Source organism: Sander vitreus, chromosome 7 (genome assembly GCF_031162955.1).
Source record: "Sander vitreus isolate 19-12246 chromosome 7, sanVit1, whole genome shotgun sequence".
In the NCBI taxonomy this organism is placed as follows: domain Eukaryota; kingdom Metazoa; phylum Chordata; class Actinopteri; order Perciformes; family Percidae; genus Sander; species Sander vitreus.
Genome location: NC_135861.1, coordinates 11,820,702 through 11,841,371, shown reverse-complemented (window position 1 = coordinate 11,841,371; position 20,670 = coordinate 11,820,702). Strand labels below are relative to the sequence as shown.

General features: G+C 40.9%; 1 protein-coding gene across 1 annotated transcript in view; it reads left to right on the top strand.

The window, feature by feature from the left end:
- Positions 1-17,859, top strand: part of gnas (GNAS complex locus) — a 31,678-nt gene extending 13,819 nt beyond the window's left edge. The window contains exons 5-12 of the mRNA XM_078254608.1: positions 7,684-7,781; positions 13,240-13,294; positions 13,851-13,924; positions 14,124-14,182; positions 14,281-14,401; positions 15,153-15,283; positions 16,051-16,118; positions 17,100-17,859. Of these exons, the coding sequence (XP_078110734.1) occupies positions 7,684-7,781; positions 13,240-13,294; positions 13,851-13,924; positions 14,124-14,182; positions 14,281-14,401; positions 15,153-15,283; positions 16,051-16,118; positions 17,100-17,246 (753 nt within the window). The 3' untranslated portion in view covers positions 17,247-17,859. The remainder of the gene's footprint in view (positions 1-7,683; positions 7,782-13,239; positions 13,295-13,850; positions 13,925-14,123; positions 14,183-14,280; positions 14,402-15,152; positions 15,284-16,050; positions 16,119-17,099) is intronic.
- Positions 17,860-20,670: the final 2,811 nt, after the last annotated feature.

Sequence of the window (20,670 nt, the reverse complement as noted above, 5' to 3'; positions counted from 1 at the left end):
ATAGTAGGTAATAGTCCCAACGTCCCAGGTCATAATCCCTCGACACGGGTAGCAAACGCTGAGCTTTACTAATGACCTGATGGGTAACGTCTGTGTGAGTGTATTCTCAGTGGGACATTACTAATTGTCAGAGCCAAGAGACTAAACTTCAAAGTCTGGGAGTCACACTGTTTATCCACAGCCACCCGCGGGGCCAGGTTTAATTCACTTTTCAGTTCACCAAGTCTCACATATGAGTAGAAGCTGTAGTTAATTTTCTAGTAATGCAAATTAATTTTCTTATAGCATCCTGCCACCATGGTACTCAGTTTATGTCGTCATGGAGGCATCTGTCCGCCTGTCTGTCTGTCTTACCAAATTACATTACATGAGCAAATATTTAACATTAAACCACAGGTCCCCCCTATACAGTACATGGTTGAATTTTAGAGCAACTTGATGCACACATGTGCTTAATAGTTAGAGGAAGAAGAGCATTCCCTGAAAATGCTAAAGTTTCATGAACAACCATATCAGTGTTTTTGAATGTTTAGCCCATTTATCACAAACCATATTATACACCTCTGCTGACCATTTAAATGTTTGTGTTTTAAGCTTCTGGCAACCTCTGATTTAAGTATTATATGAAAGTCAACTTGCAGAGTCTGGAAACATGCGTGAAATAGGCGATCCATGACATTGACCAAACTTAAGCTCATAAAACATTGTTCAAACTTAAAGTCTAATGGTGTTTGAATGCAGATAGAAGTGTGGATTAATTTGAACAGTCTGCTGGTGTGGCACTTGATTGTGACTAAAAACCCTTTTTGTAACGTTGTGATTTGTAGTAAAATAGCTAAAACACAAAAAAACAATGGCCTTGTTGTTTGTCAACTGTTTGTTGTGTGATTGTGATGATGGAGGAACATCAGGCAGCTTAAGCACCTCTTTCCATACAGTCATAGATGACGTCCTTCATCAAAAAGGGTCAGCTGTCCGACCGAACTAGCACCTACACATCAACCCTGCTGAAGTGTCCTGGAGCAAGACTTGTTGCTTACCAGCTCCAGTGGTTCTGATTTTAAGTTGCACCCTGACCTTCTTATGGGAATTGATTGTGTCACATCTTGTATATGAGGATTCAGGTTTTCCTGATCGCCCAGTTTGCAGTTTGTTGTTGTAATGTAACAGTTACTGGAGAGAGAAGAAAGGGAGGCTGCAATAGAGGGAGAGGAAGCAAGGAGGAAAAGCATTACATAAAGAGAAGAGTGAATAAATTGATGACTGATTATAAAAGAGCGCTCTGTTTGTATACACATGATGAGTCTGCTTGTCATTGAAAACTGCCTGATGAAAGGATTTTTTTTTTTTTTGCATCTAAGTGAAGATGCAGCTGGCAAGATTTCTCTCACTAACAGTTGGTGGACATTGCAATTAAAGACACATTTAAGGTTAAGTCGTAATTTGAAGCAACTGAGGCAAAAGGATGTAGAACTGCAACGATAAGTTGAGTAATTTATTAGTTGTAATTGTGATAATCGATTCATTGTTTAAGTTATTTTCTTATCTGCAAAAAAGACAAACATTCTTTTGTTTCAGCTTCTGAAATGTGAGAATTTGATTCTTTTCTTTGTCATATTTTTGTTCAAATAAAACAGAACGTGTGAAGACGTCATCTCAGGCTATGGGAAATTATAACTAGATTTGGCGATGAGTCGAGAAAATAATCCGAAGAGTATTAGATAATGAAAATAATGGTTAGTTGCAGCCCTCGGATGTGAGAATTTGTTAATGATCACAAAGCAAAAGAGGTAAAAGGAAGAAAAATTACATGTTTAACCTGGGCCTTGACATGAATACAACTTGTTACACACCAGGTTACTTTTAGAGATCTGCGACTGCAAAGACTTGGATGTGGCGAAGCCATACTACAGTCCAGCAAACCATTTTTTAGATAACTCAAAGGTTTAACCATATTAGCTAAACATTTTATTTGGAATTGAAAATGAAGGCAAATTTTTAAATTGTTACATAAACTATACATTATAAATGTCTGTTGGATTCTTTTAGCTACTTTTAATGGTTCATCTTTGGCCCACAATATGTACACACACACACAAACACACACACACACACACACACAACCACTCAGTTTTACATACCGTGGCTGGAATTTGGGGTGCATTCATCTTTAAGAGTTACTTATGGAATAATGATCCATTTTATATCCATGGGGATAAATAATGAATAAATAAATGAATAGAAGGTAGAGGTCAGGTAGTAGAAGTCAAGTGACCATCTTCACCAGATATATTGACTTATTAATTTATTTGGTTACATGATATCACTAACGATGTTATCTTGAGTGATTTATGATAAGTGAGCAAACGGCAACAAATGTCTTACACAGCAACACTTCATTACATTAAGACACATCAGCTGTTACAAGAATCAAATCTGTGAGTTTTCCTCTGCGGGATGCTCTCTTTACCACTAGATCACCCTGCTGCCCCAGGAATCCCACTCATGCTGAGCTGTTTGGAAGCAAATATTTGTTTACGGTTGCTGTTTGGCTTTACTTGTTTGGTTGGTTGACTTGTTTATGATGAGCAAGGCATAGTCCAAGTTATTAAAGAGGATGGCGAAAGTGATTACTTAGAATTCCTCATGGGGCCGACAGAAACTACGCACTGTGGGCCCTATCTTGCACCCGGCACAGCGCGACGTAAAGCCCGACGCAAGTGTCTTTGCTATTTTAAGATCGTCCAGCGCCCACGAAGTTTAAATAGCAAATGCACCTGCGCCCATCGTTGCGCCCATGGGCGTGCTGGTCTTACAGGGAGGTGTGTTCAGGTGAATTCTTGGCGTATTGCTATCTTGAGGCAGCGGGAAGTGATCGCATTTTATTGTTATTTTAACAGCGCATTAGTAAAATGCGGGTAGGCTTATGCACAGTGTGCGTACACTATGCTTGTTACACACACACACACACACACACACACACACACAGGGAAGCGCAGCAGCACACAAACATGCAAAATGAAGACACTAAGTACAACCCTTTTGAACCAAGCGCCTGGCGCATGGACCCTTTTTTCCGCCGCTAAACTAGCAAAAGTGGATTCGTACACGCCCTAAACGCACCTGCGCAGTGCGCTTCATGTCGTGCACTTAGATTGTTAAAATAGGGCTCTATAGCTTACACAAACACTGTCTGCATGAATTAAAAAAAAAAAAAAAAACTCTGGTATCGTATTGGCACCACTATCGAAAAATGTCAAAAGGTACCCAGCCCTTACAACTAGCTCTAAATATATACAACTATACAAGAACTCGCTTTCATTTCTGAGGAGTTTGGATCCCGCTGTTATAACCATCACCTGTATTTCGATTGTGTATTCTAGAGTGCAATTGACATTTTTTGGCAGTTTGTAGATTATTTGTATCATCGTTTTATTTGCCTGATAACCGATAAAGTTAATTAAAAAGTTCGCTACTTTGTGTCTGTCCCTCTGATTCAGTTTCACTCACCACTGAGTCTGACTTAATGTCCCATCCACAATACTATCTGACTCTGTTACAGCGTATTATGTTGAAAGTTTCAAATTTATTAAATAATTGCTTAAAGCAACAAGGGTTTGTGTTGGAGTTTGTAACATTCCAAGAAAGATTTTCATTTTCACTGTAAATGCGTATCGGTTCCAAATATCGGTTTCATTAACTACTAATACTCGGTATCGGCCTTGAAAAACCAGTATGTGTGTTGTTGGCAGTTTTTGTGCAAGTTACCAGCTCGTGTGCCATCTGGATCACTGTGTTTTCAGCAACTTTACAACATCCTTGAAATGAAATGAATAAAGGGCACCTGTTGTTCAGTCAGTACAAAGATTGCAAGAAGAAGTGAAGTAGTTAATCCATGCTGTGTCCCAGCATGTGAATGAGTGTCTATAGTGCCAGTTAACAGTGAAACGTCTCTCTTTCCCTCCAGCACTATTTACCTTTATAGACATGTACACAGCCATCGCCTAGGCAAAACCTACACTGCATGTGGTGTCAACAAAAACGCTGAGCGCCCAGTCCCCTCAGATGCACATTGCGGATGACACACAACCCTGTCCAACCTTTCTTTCTTCACGCTGTCATATTTGGTGTAAGATGCACAGTAGATAATACAGAATGTCTCCTGCTTGAAGGAACACTTTCCTTCTTTGATTCCACAGTTACTTGACCCTGTTCAATAAAGCAAAGGTTGCAGAATTGTGTACTTAAAATACAGTATGTAATCGAACATTACTATGAGATGAAACTCAGTGTTTTTGACCAATGCGTCATGTCAGCTCGGAAAACGCACAAACACCAGTGCATTACACCATTTATCTTATTAAAGGGGACATATTATGCTTTTTCGTCTGTCATATCTACAATGTTATAATGGCCAAAATGGCTCAAATAATGAGGTAAACGTATTTTAGACAAATCCCTGTGAGCTAAAATGTTCAGATTTCCAACTATTCTGAGCGCTCCGGTTTCAATTGTTTTTTTCTACTCTCGGCTACGTCTTAGGCAACTCTAAGCCGGCCTGCTATGATTGGTCATCTGCTAAGTAGGCAGGACTGAAGTTTTTTATTTTCTTTTTTTTTAAGCCACTGTGGTGTTAACATTATCCCATGTAACTACATGCTAACGGCAGTAAAATATGTCATCTTGGCTGCCAATAGAGCTCAACAGTCCCGCCCCTCCTCCGAGAGACCTTGGGTTCCGGAAATAAATTTCCCATTCATTTCTCCCATTGACGTCTGGAAAAATCCGTATATAAAGAGTTTTAGACCATGCTTTAGGCTAACCAGCTACGACGTGACTCATAAGCATATAACATATCATTTTGAGTGAAAAAACGAACAGAAAATACAAAAAAAGTCGAAGGTACAAGACTGTGTACATATTTTTATTATCGAGCGAAGAAACTACTCATCCCATAAACCACCGCGCACCACTGAATGAAGGAAGCTAACGTTAGTTTAGCTAACAGCTAATTTGGCTAACCGCTAGCTGAGACAGCATGTAATAACTTTAAAAGACCCTCAAAATAAAACCTGAAAATAACAGTTAAAATATATAACGGCTGTTAACATCAGCTGTAGCCTGCTTTTCTCAGTGTTTAGTTTGAGTTAACATTATTTTAGACTGAATCAAGCTGTCAGCTAGCGGTTAGCCGAATTAGCTGTTAGCTAAACTAACGTTAGCTTCCCGGTGGAGGCTAACGGCAGAAGCGTGAAACGGATCGTGATTTGTGCAGTATCGTAAATCCTTGTAAAACAGGATTATCATCTTGCGGAGCAGCACAGATCGGATACCGACAGTCCCCCCTCCTCACCAGCATGAGTTCCACCAATCAGAGGCATCACTGTGGGATTGTTCAGGATTGTAGCAAAGAATTTCTAATAAGGGAAGAAGTTCCACTCTCTCCTTACTTCTGGCTTCTGAACTGGTTGCAGTTCCACCAGAGTTCCATATAGGGGGCGCTCACAGACCAGTGCAGAATGAATGGGACTCTTTGGAGCTATACCCCTCAAAATCCACTTTTCTCAGGATATAATTTTTTGTCAAGTAATTTGAATGTTGCATTCGAAAGGGGAGGCTAAGAAAATACACACTGCTGGGTGTTAGATTTTTTTTAAAGTGGCTTTTTTGTTCTAAAAAAGCCTTTTAAAATGTCAATGACGTCATACACATATACGGCCAGAGATGCTGCTTTACGGCAAGCTCTGAGTCGCTTCCTTTGTTCTCTTGAAGCATCGACGACACAGCTGACAGGTTAGGCTCTCCTTGTTAATACACGTGCTAGAAAGAGGTTTGCTAATGTTTTAAAGACCACGCCGAAATATTCACTCTGACATTCTGGTTCTGCTTTGGATGCCGTCAAGCGGGATCTCCGATCGTAATCAGTCCTTCACTGACCAATCAGCATTCATTAGCAGAATGCTAGCGTGTTATGGGCAACAATGACTCAACCTGTAAGAAATCGAAAGGACACAAGTACTCGTTCATTCAACTTTTGACCTATAATCCATGTTGAACTTGCAAAAACTACAATCAAATCTGAGATTTCTCAACGACAATCAGGCGAAAGAGGGGTCCCATTCATTTAGCACTGGACCGCGATCACCCCCAGTGGAACTCTGGTGGAACTGCAACCAAATTCGGTACAATGGGTCTGAATAGGGAGTGGAACGGCTTTCCGTAGACGGGCTTTGATTGTAGGTAATGAAGTACTTATCCAAGACATCGCAAATAAAAGACATTTATCTCAAAACAAGGTTGGTGCCCCATGAACTTTTGGCATCTATATGAGCATATACAATCGCTTAGTCATGTCGTAGCTGGTTTAAGTCTACCATTGACGGTTACGATTTTATGGCTTATACTCCATTTGTCAATGGAGAAATTGCATTGTATTTTTACTTCCGGAACCCGCTGTGGGCGGGACTGTTGAGCTCTATGTTGTTAAATTCTCTTCAATTCCGGGTCACATTACTGCTGAAACATGTCTGATTGGGTAGTGTTTGGTTCAGAAGCCTTTATCTGCCATTTTTGACAGTAGAAAGTGCTACTTCGTTCCACTACAATCTAATGTTAGCATACTGCTAACTAATAGCTACATGCTAACGCAACATAGCTGTAATCTTTGCCAAGTCTGGTCATTTCTCACCAAATTCCGGTCACTTTACTGCTGGGACATGTCCGCTTGTGTATTATTTGGTTCAGAAGCCTTTATTGGTGTTTTTTCACGGTACAAAGTCCTGCTATATAGCTACTCCATTGCAGTAGCTCCAGCTTCAACTAGTGAAACACTAACGCTGCCTTCACACTGGCTGTTGAAATCAGCTCCGTAATACGCAATACGCCCCCAGCGGACGTCGTACTACACCGTTGAAAAGCGTCGGAAGCGACTCACAAAAATGGCAGAGAGACTAGAACGACTGATAAGTGTCTGAATATACGATTCTCTATGACCTCTCTTATACAGATATAAATAGAAAGGCTGCTGCGTGGAGAAAAGTTGCCCAGGATGTTGACATGTCGCGTCGGTTAAATGTGATATAGCGGTATAATGTCAATAGTTCGATGTCTGTTGCTAGCTAACTAATTAGCATTAGCAGGTTTGTTTATCAGTACCATAGCAACGCTGGAATTGTGGGATAGGAACCGTCCGTAGCCTTTCGCAAGAGTTCAATTTTTTGAACGCATCCAGATGACCAACTGACACGATTTTTTTCCGCACCGCACTCGTTCGGACCCAGTTCGGACCCATTCGCATGCAGTCTGCGAATCTCCATAGGAAATGAATGACTTCCGGTCGTTTCAAAGCCATATTGGAGCTGATTTCAACTGCCAGTGTGAAGGCGGCGTATGTGGAGGCTCCGGAGTTTCCAGGAAGCGTGCTGGCCAATCAGAGCAGACTGGGCTTTTTCGGGAGGAGGGCTTAAAGAGACAGGCGCTCCTACAGAGCATCTCATTCTTTTAACATTCTTTTTTAACATTAAAGCATGTAAACATATTCTAGTACAAACACAAAATACAAGTATAATCCTGAAAATGCTATATAATAGTTACCCTTTAAGCAGCAAGAATGAATATGTTACTCTTCTGTGACTCTGACAGTTTTTACGTCCTGTCATTCATGTATTTCTGTTTCCTCCTCAGGAGTTTTACGACCATGCAAAGACACTGTGGCAGGATGAGGGCGTCAGGGCGTGCTACGATAGATCCAACGAGTACCAGCTAATCGACTGTGCACAATAGTAAGTAACCAGCTACATGGGGTCATGATCTCTACACTGAGGTACCAGTTTATTAGGTGCACCTGTTCAATTTAATGCAATACAATACAGTATTATAGTATGGTAAATAGAGTATTTTCGAAGCTTATAATGTTTCTGTGTCAGAAAGGTGTGGATTCAACTCTGGTCAATTTTGAAGATGCAGTTGATTGTGATTGATTGGTTTGTCTATACTTTGTTGCATTTTTTTAGTTGGTTTGTTTTGGTGCACACTGCCAGCTTACAAGGGAACCAGGGAAAGCAAAGTCAAATGGGCCTGGGACATCCTGGTGGTGCTGTGATGTTAGAGTACTTTCATGCAACAGAGCAGTTACCCCTGTTTAGTTTCGTGTACACTTTTAGCGCGATTACGGAAGGCTTGTATCATGTGGCTGCAACAACAGTGGTGTTGTCATTGCTTAGAATTCCTCATGGGGGCGACAGAAACTACGCAGTATAGCTCTTTAAAGTTGAGAGAAGTCGCACCATCCTGATTCCAGTCCCTGAAACTGTATCTGAACATGATAGACTTCATGTCAGTTTAGGACACACAGGCTAGCGTTTCTAGAGTTAGGTGGATTTCCTGTTTGTCCGGTGTACGAGTTTAAGCTGTTTTGATTTTATGCAAACCGGCTCAACCAACACTTGCCATTATGACACTTTCTGGCAAATTAAAAAGTAGCCTACATCAGCAACCTATGTTGACGGCGTCACAGCACTAAATCCAACTTGTATTGCGTTAATAACAAGCAGTGTTGGGCAGTAGTTTAACTACTTCTAAGTAGCGTTGTTGTTGTTGTTGTTTTTCTAAATCAACTATCTTTTCAGTAGCTTAGCTCTTTCATTGATCAAGTACTGCAGTAGCATCCACACGCTACATTTCCTCAAGCGTTACTGAAGCTCAAGCACAGCGAAGCTTTCTGCTGCGGTCTGAAATAAAATGTACACAATGTGAAACTAAATAGTTTTTAGACTAAAAACAACATCCTTACATCCAGAAAAGTGTGCATTGTAGGGTAATTTTAATGTTTTGGATTATGTCCCTTGGTTTAAAGAAAAAGACAACTGAAATTAACAGGGTTTCCCCAAGGAAATTCAGTCAGTCAGTCAGTCAGTCGAGGTGAGGTAAGCACTGCCTTGTGATTATCAAACTGACTTCAGTCTGGTGTCTGACCTGCAGTGCAGCGGTGAGTTTTTCTCTCACACATCAGCACCTGATTATGACCGACCGGCTGTTTGTCACTACTTTACTTTTTCCAGCACAGGTTTTCTTTTTTCCTGATGTGTTGCTCTGATTAATTACTGTAAAGCGACTGTACAATGTGATCTATCAATCAGACATTGATTTCATTTCAGGCAAGGTGGTGTGACTCCTGCCGCAAACCAGATTTTACAGCCTCTGTGCTATTTGTTATTGCTGTTACTTGTTTATTGCAGTGTCATTCCTCTCTCTTGCCTATACAACGTAATCAAAAGGAGAAGTCATACAGAATGAATGGAATACCACAAACATGCCTGACGTAAACTTTAGACAGCTTTACAGTATGTGTTGCGTATTGTAAAAGATAAACTCTTAGAAGTACACAGTGTACATTTATAAAGGTGCGATAGGATTTGCCTCTTTAGTAACATCTACTGGCAGCTGTGGGACACCGTCACAAGCTTTGGACCTAGGTTTAGATTTGACTTAAACCTCCATGTGTACCTAGCAAATGTTATTTTACACTGACATACAGTGTAAATTGATTCAGGTCTCCTTCCTGTATAAACTGACAGACATATATTAAGTCAATGCACAGATAGCACCAACATCCAACCAATATTTTACTCAGTTTGTATCTGTAGTTTTTTTTTGTTTTTTTTTTTGGTATTTGAGAAATCTCAGCAAATAGTTAAGGCCAAGCCGAGTGCCTGTTTATGAAGCTATTGAGGCAACACAGGAGTCACCGGCAGTGATCTCAAACATTTGTAAATCTTAGACGGAAATTATGTCAGATACTTTTTCAAATAGTTCAGTTGACAGTGTGTTGTGCCCTGTGGTTATCTAGGCCCTCCACTGCCACCTGTCTTTAAGACTTCTGTTCTACAATCACCTCTACCTCGCCTTTTCCCTAGGCATTTTTACACTGTATAATCTCCAGAACATAACCTTTTCATTGTCATATCTAAATGATACATATGTATTTGTTTAAAGATCTAGGGCATCTCAAATGTGTTCTTAACAGCTCAGAGTTGAGTATCTAGTTATCATTTCTAAAGCAAAGGCAGGTAAAAACACAGAGACGAGAAATATTGTAGTGGAAAAGTTTTCATGTAACAGCAGCAGTTTGCAGTGTTTGGGAGAAAACATGGCCAAGGCTGAGTCATCTACAGATCAGAGGATGTTTATTGGTGGAGAAGGGGTGATGTGTGAGCAGGATACCATCGCTGCTCAGCTGTGGACTACAAGCCTGCAGCCTGAACTGCTTTTTATTGGTAAACTACTCTTGGTGAATAGTATGTGCATTTAACTCAGCACTTTAGGCTGCTTTGGTGTTTTTGGGTTAGGGTTAGTTTACATGAGGAGAAACTCTTCTCCCCCCCCTATTTCTCCTTTAGGTTGTTGAGATGGTACAGTCCAGTCTTTTGTTCCCTCCCTCCTCGCTTACACATCCAGCATAAAAACACAAGCTCATCCTCTCTTGCTTTCTTTTTCTCCTCCGTCTTCTTTTTCTCCATATCCGTCTGTCTGTCTTCTTTCTGGAGACAGTCCAGCCGCACTAGATTGGGAGCTGATAGACTATTAATAGCGCCTGTGGTTGGGTCTCCATGGTAACCATGCTGGAGGCCAAGGCGCTGGGGAGCTATTTTTGAAATCTGCTCTGTAATGTCAGACGCCACTACACTTTTATTCTTTGTCCTCCTCTCTCATTCTGTGTCTTCCCCTTTTTCATGTTCGCTCTCATCTAGGGGTGCCCCCGACTAAGAATTTACATAGTCGAATCAGAATCGTCAACTCGTTCATGTGGGGGGTGGGGCTTGACATTAATAAGTGGTGCAAGGGTGTAGAAGATTGAAAATAGTTTGGAGCTGTGGCCAGGTTGGCTCAGTGGTAGAGCAAGCGCATATATAGACAGACGCAGAGGTCAAGGGTTCGAATCCGACCTGTGACAATTTTCTGCATGTCTTCCTTCCCTCTCTCTCCCCTTTCTCACCTAGTTGTCCTGTCATAATGACCAGGACAACTTAGACTTGAAAGGGGAGACATGCATTCCTTGACATGCAGCAAAGGGCCACAGGTCGGAGTCGAACCCGCGACCACTGTGTCGAGGAGTAAACCTCTATATATGTGCACCTGCTCTACCAACTGAGCTAACCCAGCCACTATCCTGTCATAACTAAAGGCGGAAAACCCCCATAAAATAAGTTTGGAGCGCTGGCAGGCTGTTGTCCTGGTCTTTACTTTATTTACTCTTGTCATAATGTTTTTCTGCCGCAAACGTTCACGTTCACCCAGCTTGTGGTGATCATGGGGCGGACGGATCATGCCCTGGGCTGGGCATTGGATCACAGCTGTGCTCCTGTATCTGGTGGTGGCACAGTGGCCATTCCAGCGATCAGGGTTACAGTAATATGTTCATCCACTACAATTGTCAATGTTACCAAGCACATTTTCAGCAGTTTTTTAGAGGCGCATACTACGCAGGAGGTGGCGGTACGCCGTAAAAAGTGAGGGTACTCATGTGGACAACACAACTTGTATCTTACTGGGATCATCTTTTACTATTTCAAAATGCACCCACACTTTAGATTTTCTTTTCCCAGACATTTTCAGTTAAATATTTAAATCCCTGCCGCCAAGATGCTCCTCCATCACAGATCATGGAAAGTAAAACTTAAATCTGTCATGGGGCGGTCGGATTTGACAGCATTATATGTTGATATTTATATCATAATATGCTGTATATTAACTTATTGGGAGAAAACGGGTAGTTATATGTAAAATCCGATATTGAGCACCCCCATATTGCCAAAATGGCATGATCCTTGTTTCATAACACCTCTGCCAAGATTCAACCTACTCTCATCTCTCCTTTTCACGTGCACGTCCATTGAGCTGTTTTTTCTCTCTTTCCTTGAGTTTCTCTTAGGAATACACAGATTTGCTAAGATCCTCTTCCTGCTGTGAGATGAGAAGTTCACTGCTCATTTCCTTCACCCATGTTGCTAAAAGTGATTTAGTCTTGTGCCTGTGTTTTAATGGAAGATGCGAACATTTCAGACTAACGAATCAAACCAGCACTGGGCAACTTAGCAAGTTCATAGCTTAATGAAACAGTTTAAACTTCAAGACCCAGAAGTTATATATTTAAACTCATATTTTCATTTGATGAGATGGCATAACATTGCACACATTAAGATTGTTTTGACCACCCTGACCAGTCTGTGTCTTAAAAGGAGAAATAGAGTAACAGTAATAGAGCTTATGTTGGAGAGGCCATCTTTCACGGGATATAAAGACAATTTGTATTTTGCTTTAAATTTAATCTTTTGACAGGGTTTGAAAAAGGGTTTCTAAAATGATTCGGTTGATAACTCGATAAGGGACCATAACACTTGAATGTTTCAGTCATGTCTGGGGTTTTGACTGTTTTCAAACTTTGTCTCTGTCGACAGCTGTGCATACTGTAGCAATCCACCATCTTTGGATAATCCACCATCCCTGTATATTTCTTATCGGTTGCATTTTACATTGATAGATCATTGAAGTTCAGAGCCTGAAAGATTCCCTGGGAATGCTCCTCCACATGATATTTAGTCGTTTCCAGGAGATTTTCAATCATGGCAGATGCTGCAGGTGGCCTACTTTCTCACAGTTATTAACTGCATATCAACAAAACCATTTCATCAGTAGGAAATGCAGCATTAAAGTAATACTAGTGCCACACACTTGAAGCTCTCTGAGTTTGCTTGTGTAGGAGAGCTGGATTTCTTCTGACGCACATACCTGAAACTTGAAATGACCAATACTTACACAAGTGAAATAAGGTTACACAAGTCCGGTGATTTTTGATCCGATGTATTTCTCTTGTTTTCTTTGTCGTCCTCATCACGTGTAGGTATGTTTATTCCCTTCTGGCACATGTGCGTATGCATTTTTGACATATTGCACGTTTGAGTGCTTTAATGTCGTCCCTGGCTATTGAACGAGCAGGGAGGATGCCTCTGCGTTTGTTTGTTTGTTTGTTGATGAGGATGCCCGCTGCATAAAAGTGCTCTGTCGTGTTTGGAAACTGTTCTTTTAGTTGTTTGATACTGATTGTGGTGCCTGAGCCCATCTGTACAAGTCTTCTTCAACAATGAAACTGCAATCTGTTATAATAAAAATATATTATTGTATAATAATAGTAATATTATCCTCATACCAATGTTCTTACTTTTTTTTCTTCTTTCTCTTCAGCTTTCTAGACAAGATTGACATTGTGAAACAGAGTGACTACACTCCAACAGATCAGGTGGGTGAAACTCTGCCAAATTAACAAAACCACACACTTCATTATGCGTTTCATATATTAGAGATATTTCAAGATGAAGTGGTTTTGAAAGTTTGATTTATATTCATCATTAATAAGCAGTTTATTACTGTTTGGCATAACTAATAACCCTTACTCAAATGTAATGGTGCAAACCAAAAAAGGTGCTGTGTTGGAGTTGGATCTCGATCTAACTAGTGAATTTTTTTTCAGTTGAAATGTTTATCCTGGAGTAGAGCAGCACAGCTTTTTTACGCTGTTCATCAAAGAACATCAACCATCAAAGATAAATTCTATGTACTCTTTTTACCCAAGTTGACCTATGCAAGCCTCAAAATAGGGGCAGAAAATAAAACAATCTTGTGTCCCAGTCCCTTCAAGTTTTTTACTCTGATCTAGAAAATAAGTGCAGGCCACAGAAGCAATTTGCAGAGTGTAAAGCTTGCTCCAGATTTACAGTGTAGTCATTCAAAATTCTGTAGGATATTTTTATGATCTTGGAAACCGTTTTGTTACAATTTCTGTTATCTTTTACCAGGATTTGCTGCGGTGCAGAGTTCTGACTTCAGGAATCTTTGAGACAAGATTTCAAGTGGACAAAGTTAATTTCCAGTGAGTAAAAACATAAAGGCAAGGGCAGGGAAATAACAGTGTATATTGGTACTTCTTACTAAACTGACTCATAGCTTCAGTATAAATCATGTACAATGACTCAGGATAAAAACACATGAGAATCTAAGATATACAGTTTCTCCACATGATGGCAGTATTTCACCTGTTAACACCAATGTCTCTTGTTTAATTTACCCAGTATGTTTGATGTTGGTGGTCAAAGAGACGAACGCCGTAAATGGATTCAGTGCTTTAACGGTAACTTGTGTTTCTTTCTGCTTCCTCTCACTTCGCTCCACTCATGTCTTTTTCTCTCACTGTGTCTGATTGATCTCTGTCCCCTCTCTCCTCCTCAGATGTAACGGCCATTATCTTCGTGGTGGCCAGTAGCAGTTACAACATGGTGATCAGAGAGGACAATCAGACCAACCGTTTACAGGAGGCCCTCAACCTCTTCAAGAACATCTGGAACAACAGGTGAAGAGACATAGATACTGGATCTGTCTGCATGTTGTTTTCTGTCATTGTAGAAGTAAAGTAGGGAAAAGTGCTTTTCAAGGGATGACAAGGAACTCTATCTAGCCTTTTCAGAACTTACATTTTTTGTAATCGCAGACAAATAATGTTAATCGATCAAGGCTGGGAAACCTTTATAAACCAGCCGTCTTTTTCTCTTGAATGATTGCATAACCAAGTGCGGGGGTTCCCTAGCAACAAACACAGCATAACACCAATCAAGGGCAGCTCATGTACTTTATTTACAAGTTACAGCGGCATGTAAGCAAATAAAAGTTGCAGAACGATGGAAGATTACCAAAACCTTTGGCAGTGTGTCTCGCATCACAGAAGACATGGTGGTCACTGAGTTAAATGCCTCGATTTAAAATGTATTCGTCCTTGTACTGAATCCAGACAGTCAAAATGTATTCCTTTTTCATTTTTCAGGTTTCAGTTGTGGAAATCTTCTGAGCTGTTTAGACTGTTCAGTAAACAGAACTAGTTTTTGTGCAATTGGGCAACCATGCAGACACTTTGGGATAATTAGTATTTTCCAGGAATTATCTATCTTTTAATGTCATCCGCTGAAAGAGCTGTCACCCACTAGCCCCATTTGTATTTATTTGACCAACTCTAAGCAGTGATTTCTTCTCATGTCGTTCTTCACACTCAGACACAGTTTGATAGTTAAGTGTGTGATGTTGATTCATGGTGTTTTTTTTCTCTTCAGATGGCTGCGGACCATTTCTGTCATCTTGTTCCTAAATAAACAGGACCTGCTAGCAGAGAAGGTGCTGGCAGGGAAGTCCAAAATTGAGGAATACTTTCCTGAATTTGCTCGCTACACCACACCTGACGATGGTGAGCAGTTGTACCACAGTTGTGTCCACTTCCAGATACTTTTGACCTCATACGGCCATTAACTTAGACAGGACGGTGTGAATTTAGTTGAAAGGTTCACCATTAATTCTCAGCAACACTATCCGTATTAGTAGTTGTACAAATACAGCTGGTCTTTTTCAACTTGTAAATATCTCCTTTGGAAACTGCTTCTTTAGTTCAGGAAATCATGTGATTATTGTTTGTAAAGTGGGGTGACCAGACTCCCCAAACTGCCTTAAAAGAGTCCCAGCTGGAAACTGTTCTCTGAAAAATACCAAGATGTCCCAGTTTTCCACCACCTGTTCCAAATATGTCCCAGTTTTTAAAAACCCCTTGCTTCTCACTATAGCCTTGTGCTTCCACAGGGATACACACAGACATACTGTGATAGTTCTGCTTTTAGTGTAAAGTCATGTTTTTTTCCCCCATCATTAAAACAGCTGTGCAAATATCGGCTCAAACTCGTGACTCCTCCAAAAAACTAGATCTGTGATGGACGGTGCATTTAGCATCATCCAAGAGGTCATCGTTGGGGGCGCCTGGGTAGCTCACCTGGTTGACCTGTGGCCCTTTGCTGTATGTCACCCCCCCCCTTTTCAAAATTATTCACATCATAATGTACACCGGCTTACTAATAAATGCTTAGAAAAGCCGATTCCATCCTGGTTGTTGTATGATCCATCCCCATTTGAAAGATTGCATGTCATAAGAACTGTGGTTTCATTAGCCTCTCTCTCCTCTTCCAGCGACACCAGAGCCTGGAGAAGATCCACGTGTTACAAGGGCAAAGTACTTTATAAGAGATGAATTCCTGGTAAGTGCAATGGCTGTAGGTTTTGCTTTTGTGCTTTGTAATATGCAAATTTTAAAGGGTAAGGCATTCAGACAGGATCAGGTGCTCCGGCGAGAAGTCAGTCCTCCCATTCATTTGAACGGGGGTAGTGGGTTTAGGCTGCAGCGTTGGGGGCCACAGGGTGGTGCTGGAAAAAAAAGTTGACGGATTCAACTTTTGGAGAAACGCAACTCGACGTCGCTCTACGGTGGCCAATCACGTAACCAGAGATCAGACTTATCAGTCCGATTTCAGTAAACCGTAAGCATCCCTGTCTCTATCACTGCTACAAGAAAGTTTTAAAAAAAACTATGAGGGTAAAGAAATGAAACACAAGCACTTAACTACCCAGAAGTTTGTGACTAAGACCATTACAGCTGACTGTTTCCTGCAACAAGTTCCGGCAAAAAGCACAGTCCCTCAGTCTCTTTTCTTTCTCCGTGAAATGAAACTGCCTTCAAGAGCGGTCCGGAATGTCGAGATCGTGAAAACGCTTTGATTGAAATAAATTATTGTAAAATATAAAGTCTACTTGTGCTACATTGGGGGGTTAAAGTACAAACAGGATGCCACACAAATGGGCCCTTTAAGTGACACTCCCACACTGCCGCACAACCCTGCGGAAAATGTAATTGCAGCCTAAGTTGGGTACTTTAAAAATGTATTTTCAGTAAAAAAAACTAATGGGCTTGGGTCTGACTGCCACAGATAGAGTTGAAAAGTGTTCAGAGTCTGTCTCATGGGATTTGTTGACAATTAACAAATGTATAGAATCATTTTATTGGCTAAATATGGCATGATCATGAAGGTGTTTGTGCATTGTATGTCTCTGTACATGTGCTCTGTTAAAAATAAAAATTGGAGCCCGCTGCTCAAGGAAACCTTCACAACCAATCAGCAACTGTGTTAGTTGTAATATACACAGTGAAATAGTTTCTTACTTTCTCCTTTTTCCATCTACAGAGGATCAGCACAGCAAGCGGGGACGGGAGGCACTACTGCTACCCCCACTTCACCTGCGCCGTCGACACGGAAAACATCCGCCGTGTATTCAACGACTGTCGAGACATCATCCAGCGGATGCACCTGCGGCAGTACGAGCTGTTGTGATGGGAGAAAAAAAAGTGTTCGGCCAAAAACACATCAGACTATGAAAAACCCTGAACCCTGAGTCTCTGAACTCCCCTCTTCCACAAAACTGTGTGAGCTCTTGTAAAGGAATGGGGGCCAAAACACACACACACACACACACACGCGCACACACACACAAACGCGCACACACACACACACACTACAGACACACCCTGAACCCAGAACTTCCCTGATGCAAACTCCCTACCTGCAGTAGACAGAGCTATTTTTATGGAAGGGTTTTAGGGGTTCACACATACACAGACTCGGATCTTCACCTTCAGCTATACTCCCAGCTTCACACATCTCAACATCATATATCGTCCCCATACACGTTACTCTCACCTTTCTAGAAACCCTGAGTGGCCCAGTCCGGACTGCGTTTGAGCCGCGGTTGAGATTGTGAGATTTTCCTCTCATTGAGGTCAGGATGAAGACTGAGCGAGCTACTACATCAGTGCAACTGGGAAAGCGATGACTGTTGAATTACTGCAAATAGAGAATAAACATGTCACAACAGATCAGCTAAACACTGTATCTAACAAAAAAAATAAAAATAAAAAAAAGCACTGTGCTCAGGACTTGACTCAAACCGTGTACACCAATCCTTCCTATCACTTACACACATCCATAAATCCAACCACAGGATCTGCTTGCACACAGAAACGTATCCCACATGCTTTTTACTGGACTGCACAACCGGCTTGGATACAAAAAACTTAGTGATCTGCCGACGAGTGGCAGGCTGGTTGAGCTGTCGGCTGATTTTCCCGGCACAGCGCTTTGAGATTGAACTAAGTGACTGCGCAGACGAGGAGCAGCGTTACCACAGACTAAACAGATCAGGGGTGTGATCAGTTGGGTCCGCAGTGGGGGGGTTCACCAACACAGGACAGAGCTGACTCCGATGTAAATTTCTCTGATGGCGTCTAGATACGTTTGCCAGAGACGACGGCAGTCCCTCGACTTCTCCACAGAACTGTTATGCCACCTGACTTTGCCTGGTTGGTAGTGGAGCAAAACATGAGGAGGATACATTGAGTTTAAAACAAAAAGAAACAAAAAAAAGCCAACTTTTATGGAACTCAACTAACAGAGGGCAAAAAGCATCCTTCTACAGTACAGTACTATATAAGTTAAAGAGAACTCTCATCTTGTCATGATTGACCATGTTTTACTGTGTAGACTTTTGTGCCATTGTGCCCTGTATGCTCTCTTTCTTTATCTTTACTCTCTCTCTCTGTCTCGGTAATTTTCTCCTTTTTTCACGCCTGTTCTTTCTCATACGCTGATTTTACTCTCCATCACTCTCCATCTTGACAGTTCTCCCCCTCCCTCTCATTTTCTCCTTCACTGCACCTCCTCGTCCCCACCACCACCACCACCACCTTCCCATCTGCACTTCTACCTTCCTGGCTGTGCTCTTTTGGTTTAAGAGAAAAAATAAAATAGAATAATCCTGAAATATAAAGAAGAAGATAAACAACATGTGGTCAAACAGCCCGCTCACACCTCGTTGCCATTCCCTCCCTCTGCCATCCCCCCATCTTTCCTTCTCTCTCCTTCCTCCCCAACCTCTTGCTCCTTTGTACGTCTGTCTTTACATTACTGCTGAACTATTATTCTTGTACAGACTGTAAAATGTATTATTTTGTACAACTTTGTTGAAAAAAAAAAATAACTTTTAGAAGATCCCTGTGCCTTGATCACGACTGTATGTGTGTAATGAGCTAAAGTGGGTGTCAAACTGCGCTGTATAGCTTGGCCAATCCCCTTCTAACTCCCAGTCTCTCTCTCTCTCTCTCTCTCTCTCTCTCTCTCTCTCTCTCTCTCTCTCGGGATGGAGGACAACCATTCGTAGCTTTTCTAGTTTTATTTCTCTCCCCTATCCTCCCATTCTCTCTCTCTCTTTATGATTTAAATGTATATTTTTGAATCCATATACCCCAAAAAGATAAATATATGAAATGTATATGGGTTTTAAAAAAAAAAAAAGTATTTTATTAGAATCAAATGAACCTTGACAAATTGTACACTTGATAGTGTGCGTATTGCTATAACTTAAATCCTTTCAACTGAAGTTGTGTTCAGGTTTCATTTGTTTTCTTTCGTTGACATCTGCAAACAACATTTTGAAGGGTTAAAGTCAGAGGAGATGACAGATGCAAAACATTGCTTGTTTCTACACAAATCTTATTCTTTTGCTAAAAAACGGCCAAAAAATGACAAAAAAAGAAATTACTTTGAGTTTATTTTCTGATGAGGGGGGATGTCCTCCTTCCTAGCCTTGCACAGCAGAGGCGGCCTGTACAGTATTAGCATCTCTCTCCTTTCAGTGACCGAGTCTTCATTTAATGTGTGCATCAAATATGGGTCTCTACTTTCTGAACAGACGCTCTAAGAAATAAAGTTGTTTTTTTTGGTGCAGACAGCAACAAGTCTGGGATTACACATGTAAACACACTCACAGACACAGGCAACACTACTTTCTCACATAAGCTGCATTTTTGCAATCTTATCCCTAAATTTTCATCAGCCGGAAGGGTTGTTGTAAATCCAGGCTAAAGGAAGTTTCCTGTTTGTTTACCAGTCATTTCCTCTTCCGATATGCAGTGTATTTATTGGGACAATTATGAAGATTGTTAAGTCAGTTTCTGGCAGGGAGGCATCTGGTTTTGAAGCAGCAATGTGGAAATTAAGGTTAAAAGTTAGATAACAAAGTCTAACTGGTGGATCTTTATTCTGCATGGAGTCCCTGAAGGTAAAAAATGTGAAGTTCTGAATACCCAACCTAATTCTGGAAAATACAACTTCTGATGCATGTTTTTTTATGTTTTGGCTGTGTCGTCATGACCACATTTAGAAATGACTGTTTAAACGAAAGAATTTTCCTTGGTAAGTGTTAACACACAGTGAGTTAATTCCAAAGTTTTAAATTTAACTTTTATTTTTACAATACAAGACAAAACTTGACTCATCCCAAAGGAATGTTTTGTGCCCAAGATGCTCAATATACATAATATATATACACAAGTCTCTGACCTCAGATTTTATCCAAAATACCAAGTGTTTTATAGCCACACTGTGAATTTACAAGTACAACATTTACCTTTTAATGTGTTCATTTTGAGCTGTGAAATGATTGCTATGCAACCAATAGAGTGAGGGGCATTGAAGCTTGATCTACAGGAGCTAATTCACTCGGGTGGGCCTACCAACTTTCAAATAAGTTGATGTTGAGGTAAGTAGAAAATGAATTGTTGGTGAGAATAGTTGCTTTAAGTATACAGGAATAGATGCAACAAAAGCAGCAACCTAGCCCCTACCTTAACATTCATTTTTTTTATGAGAAAAGTATGATAGAATGAAGGCAGCAGTATTTCCCACTAGGGTAGAAATGAGG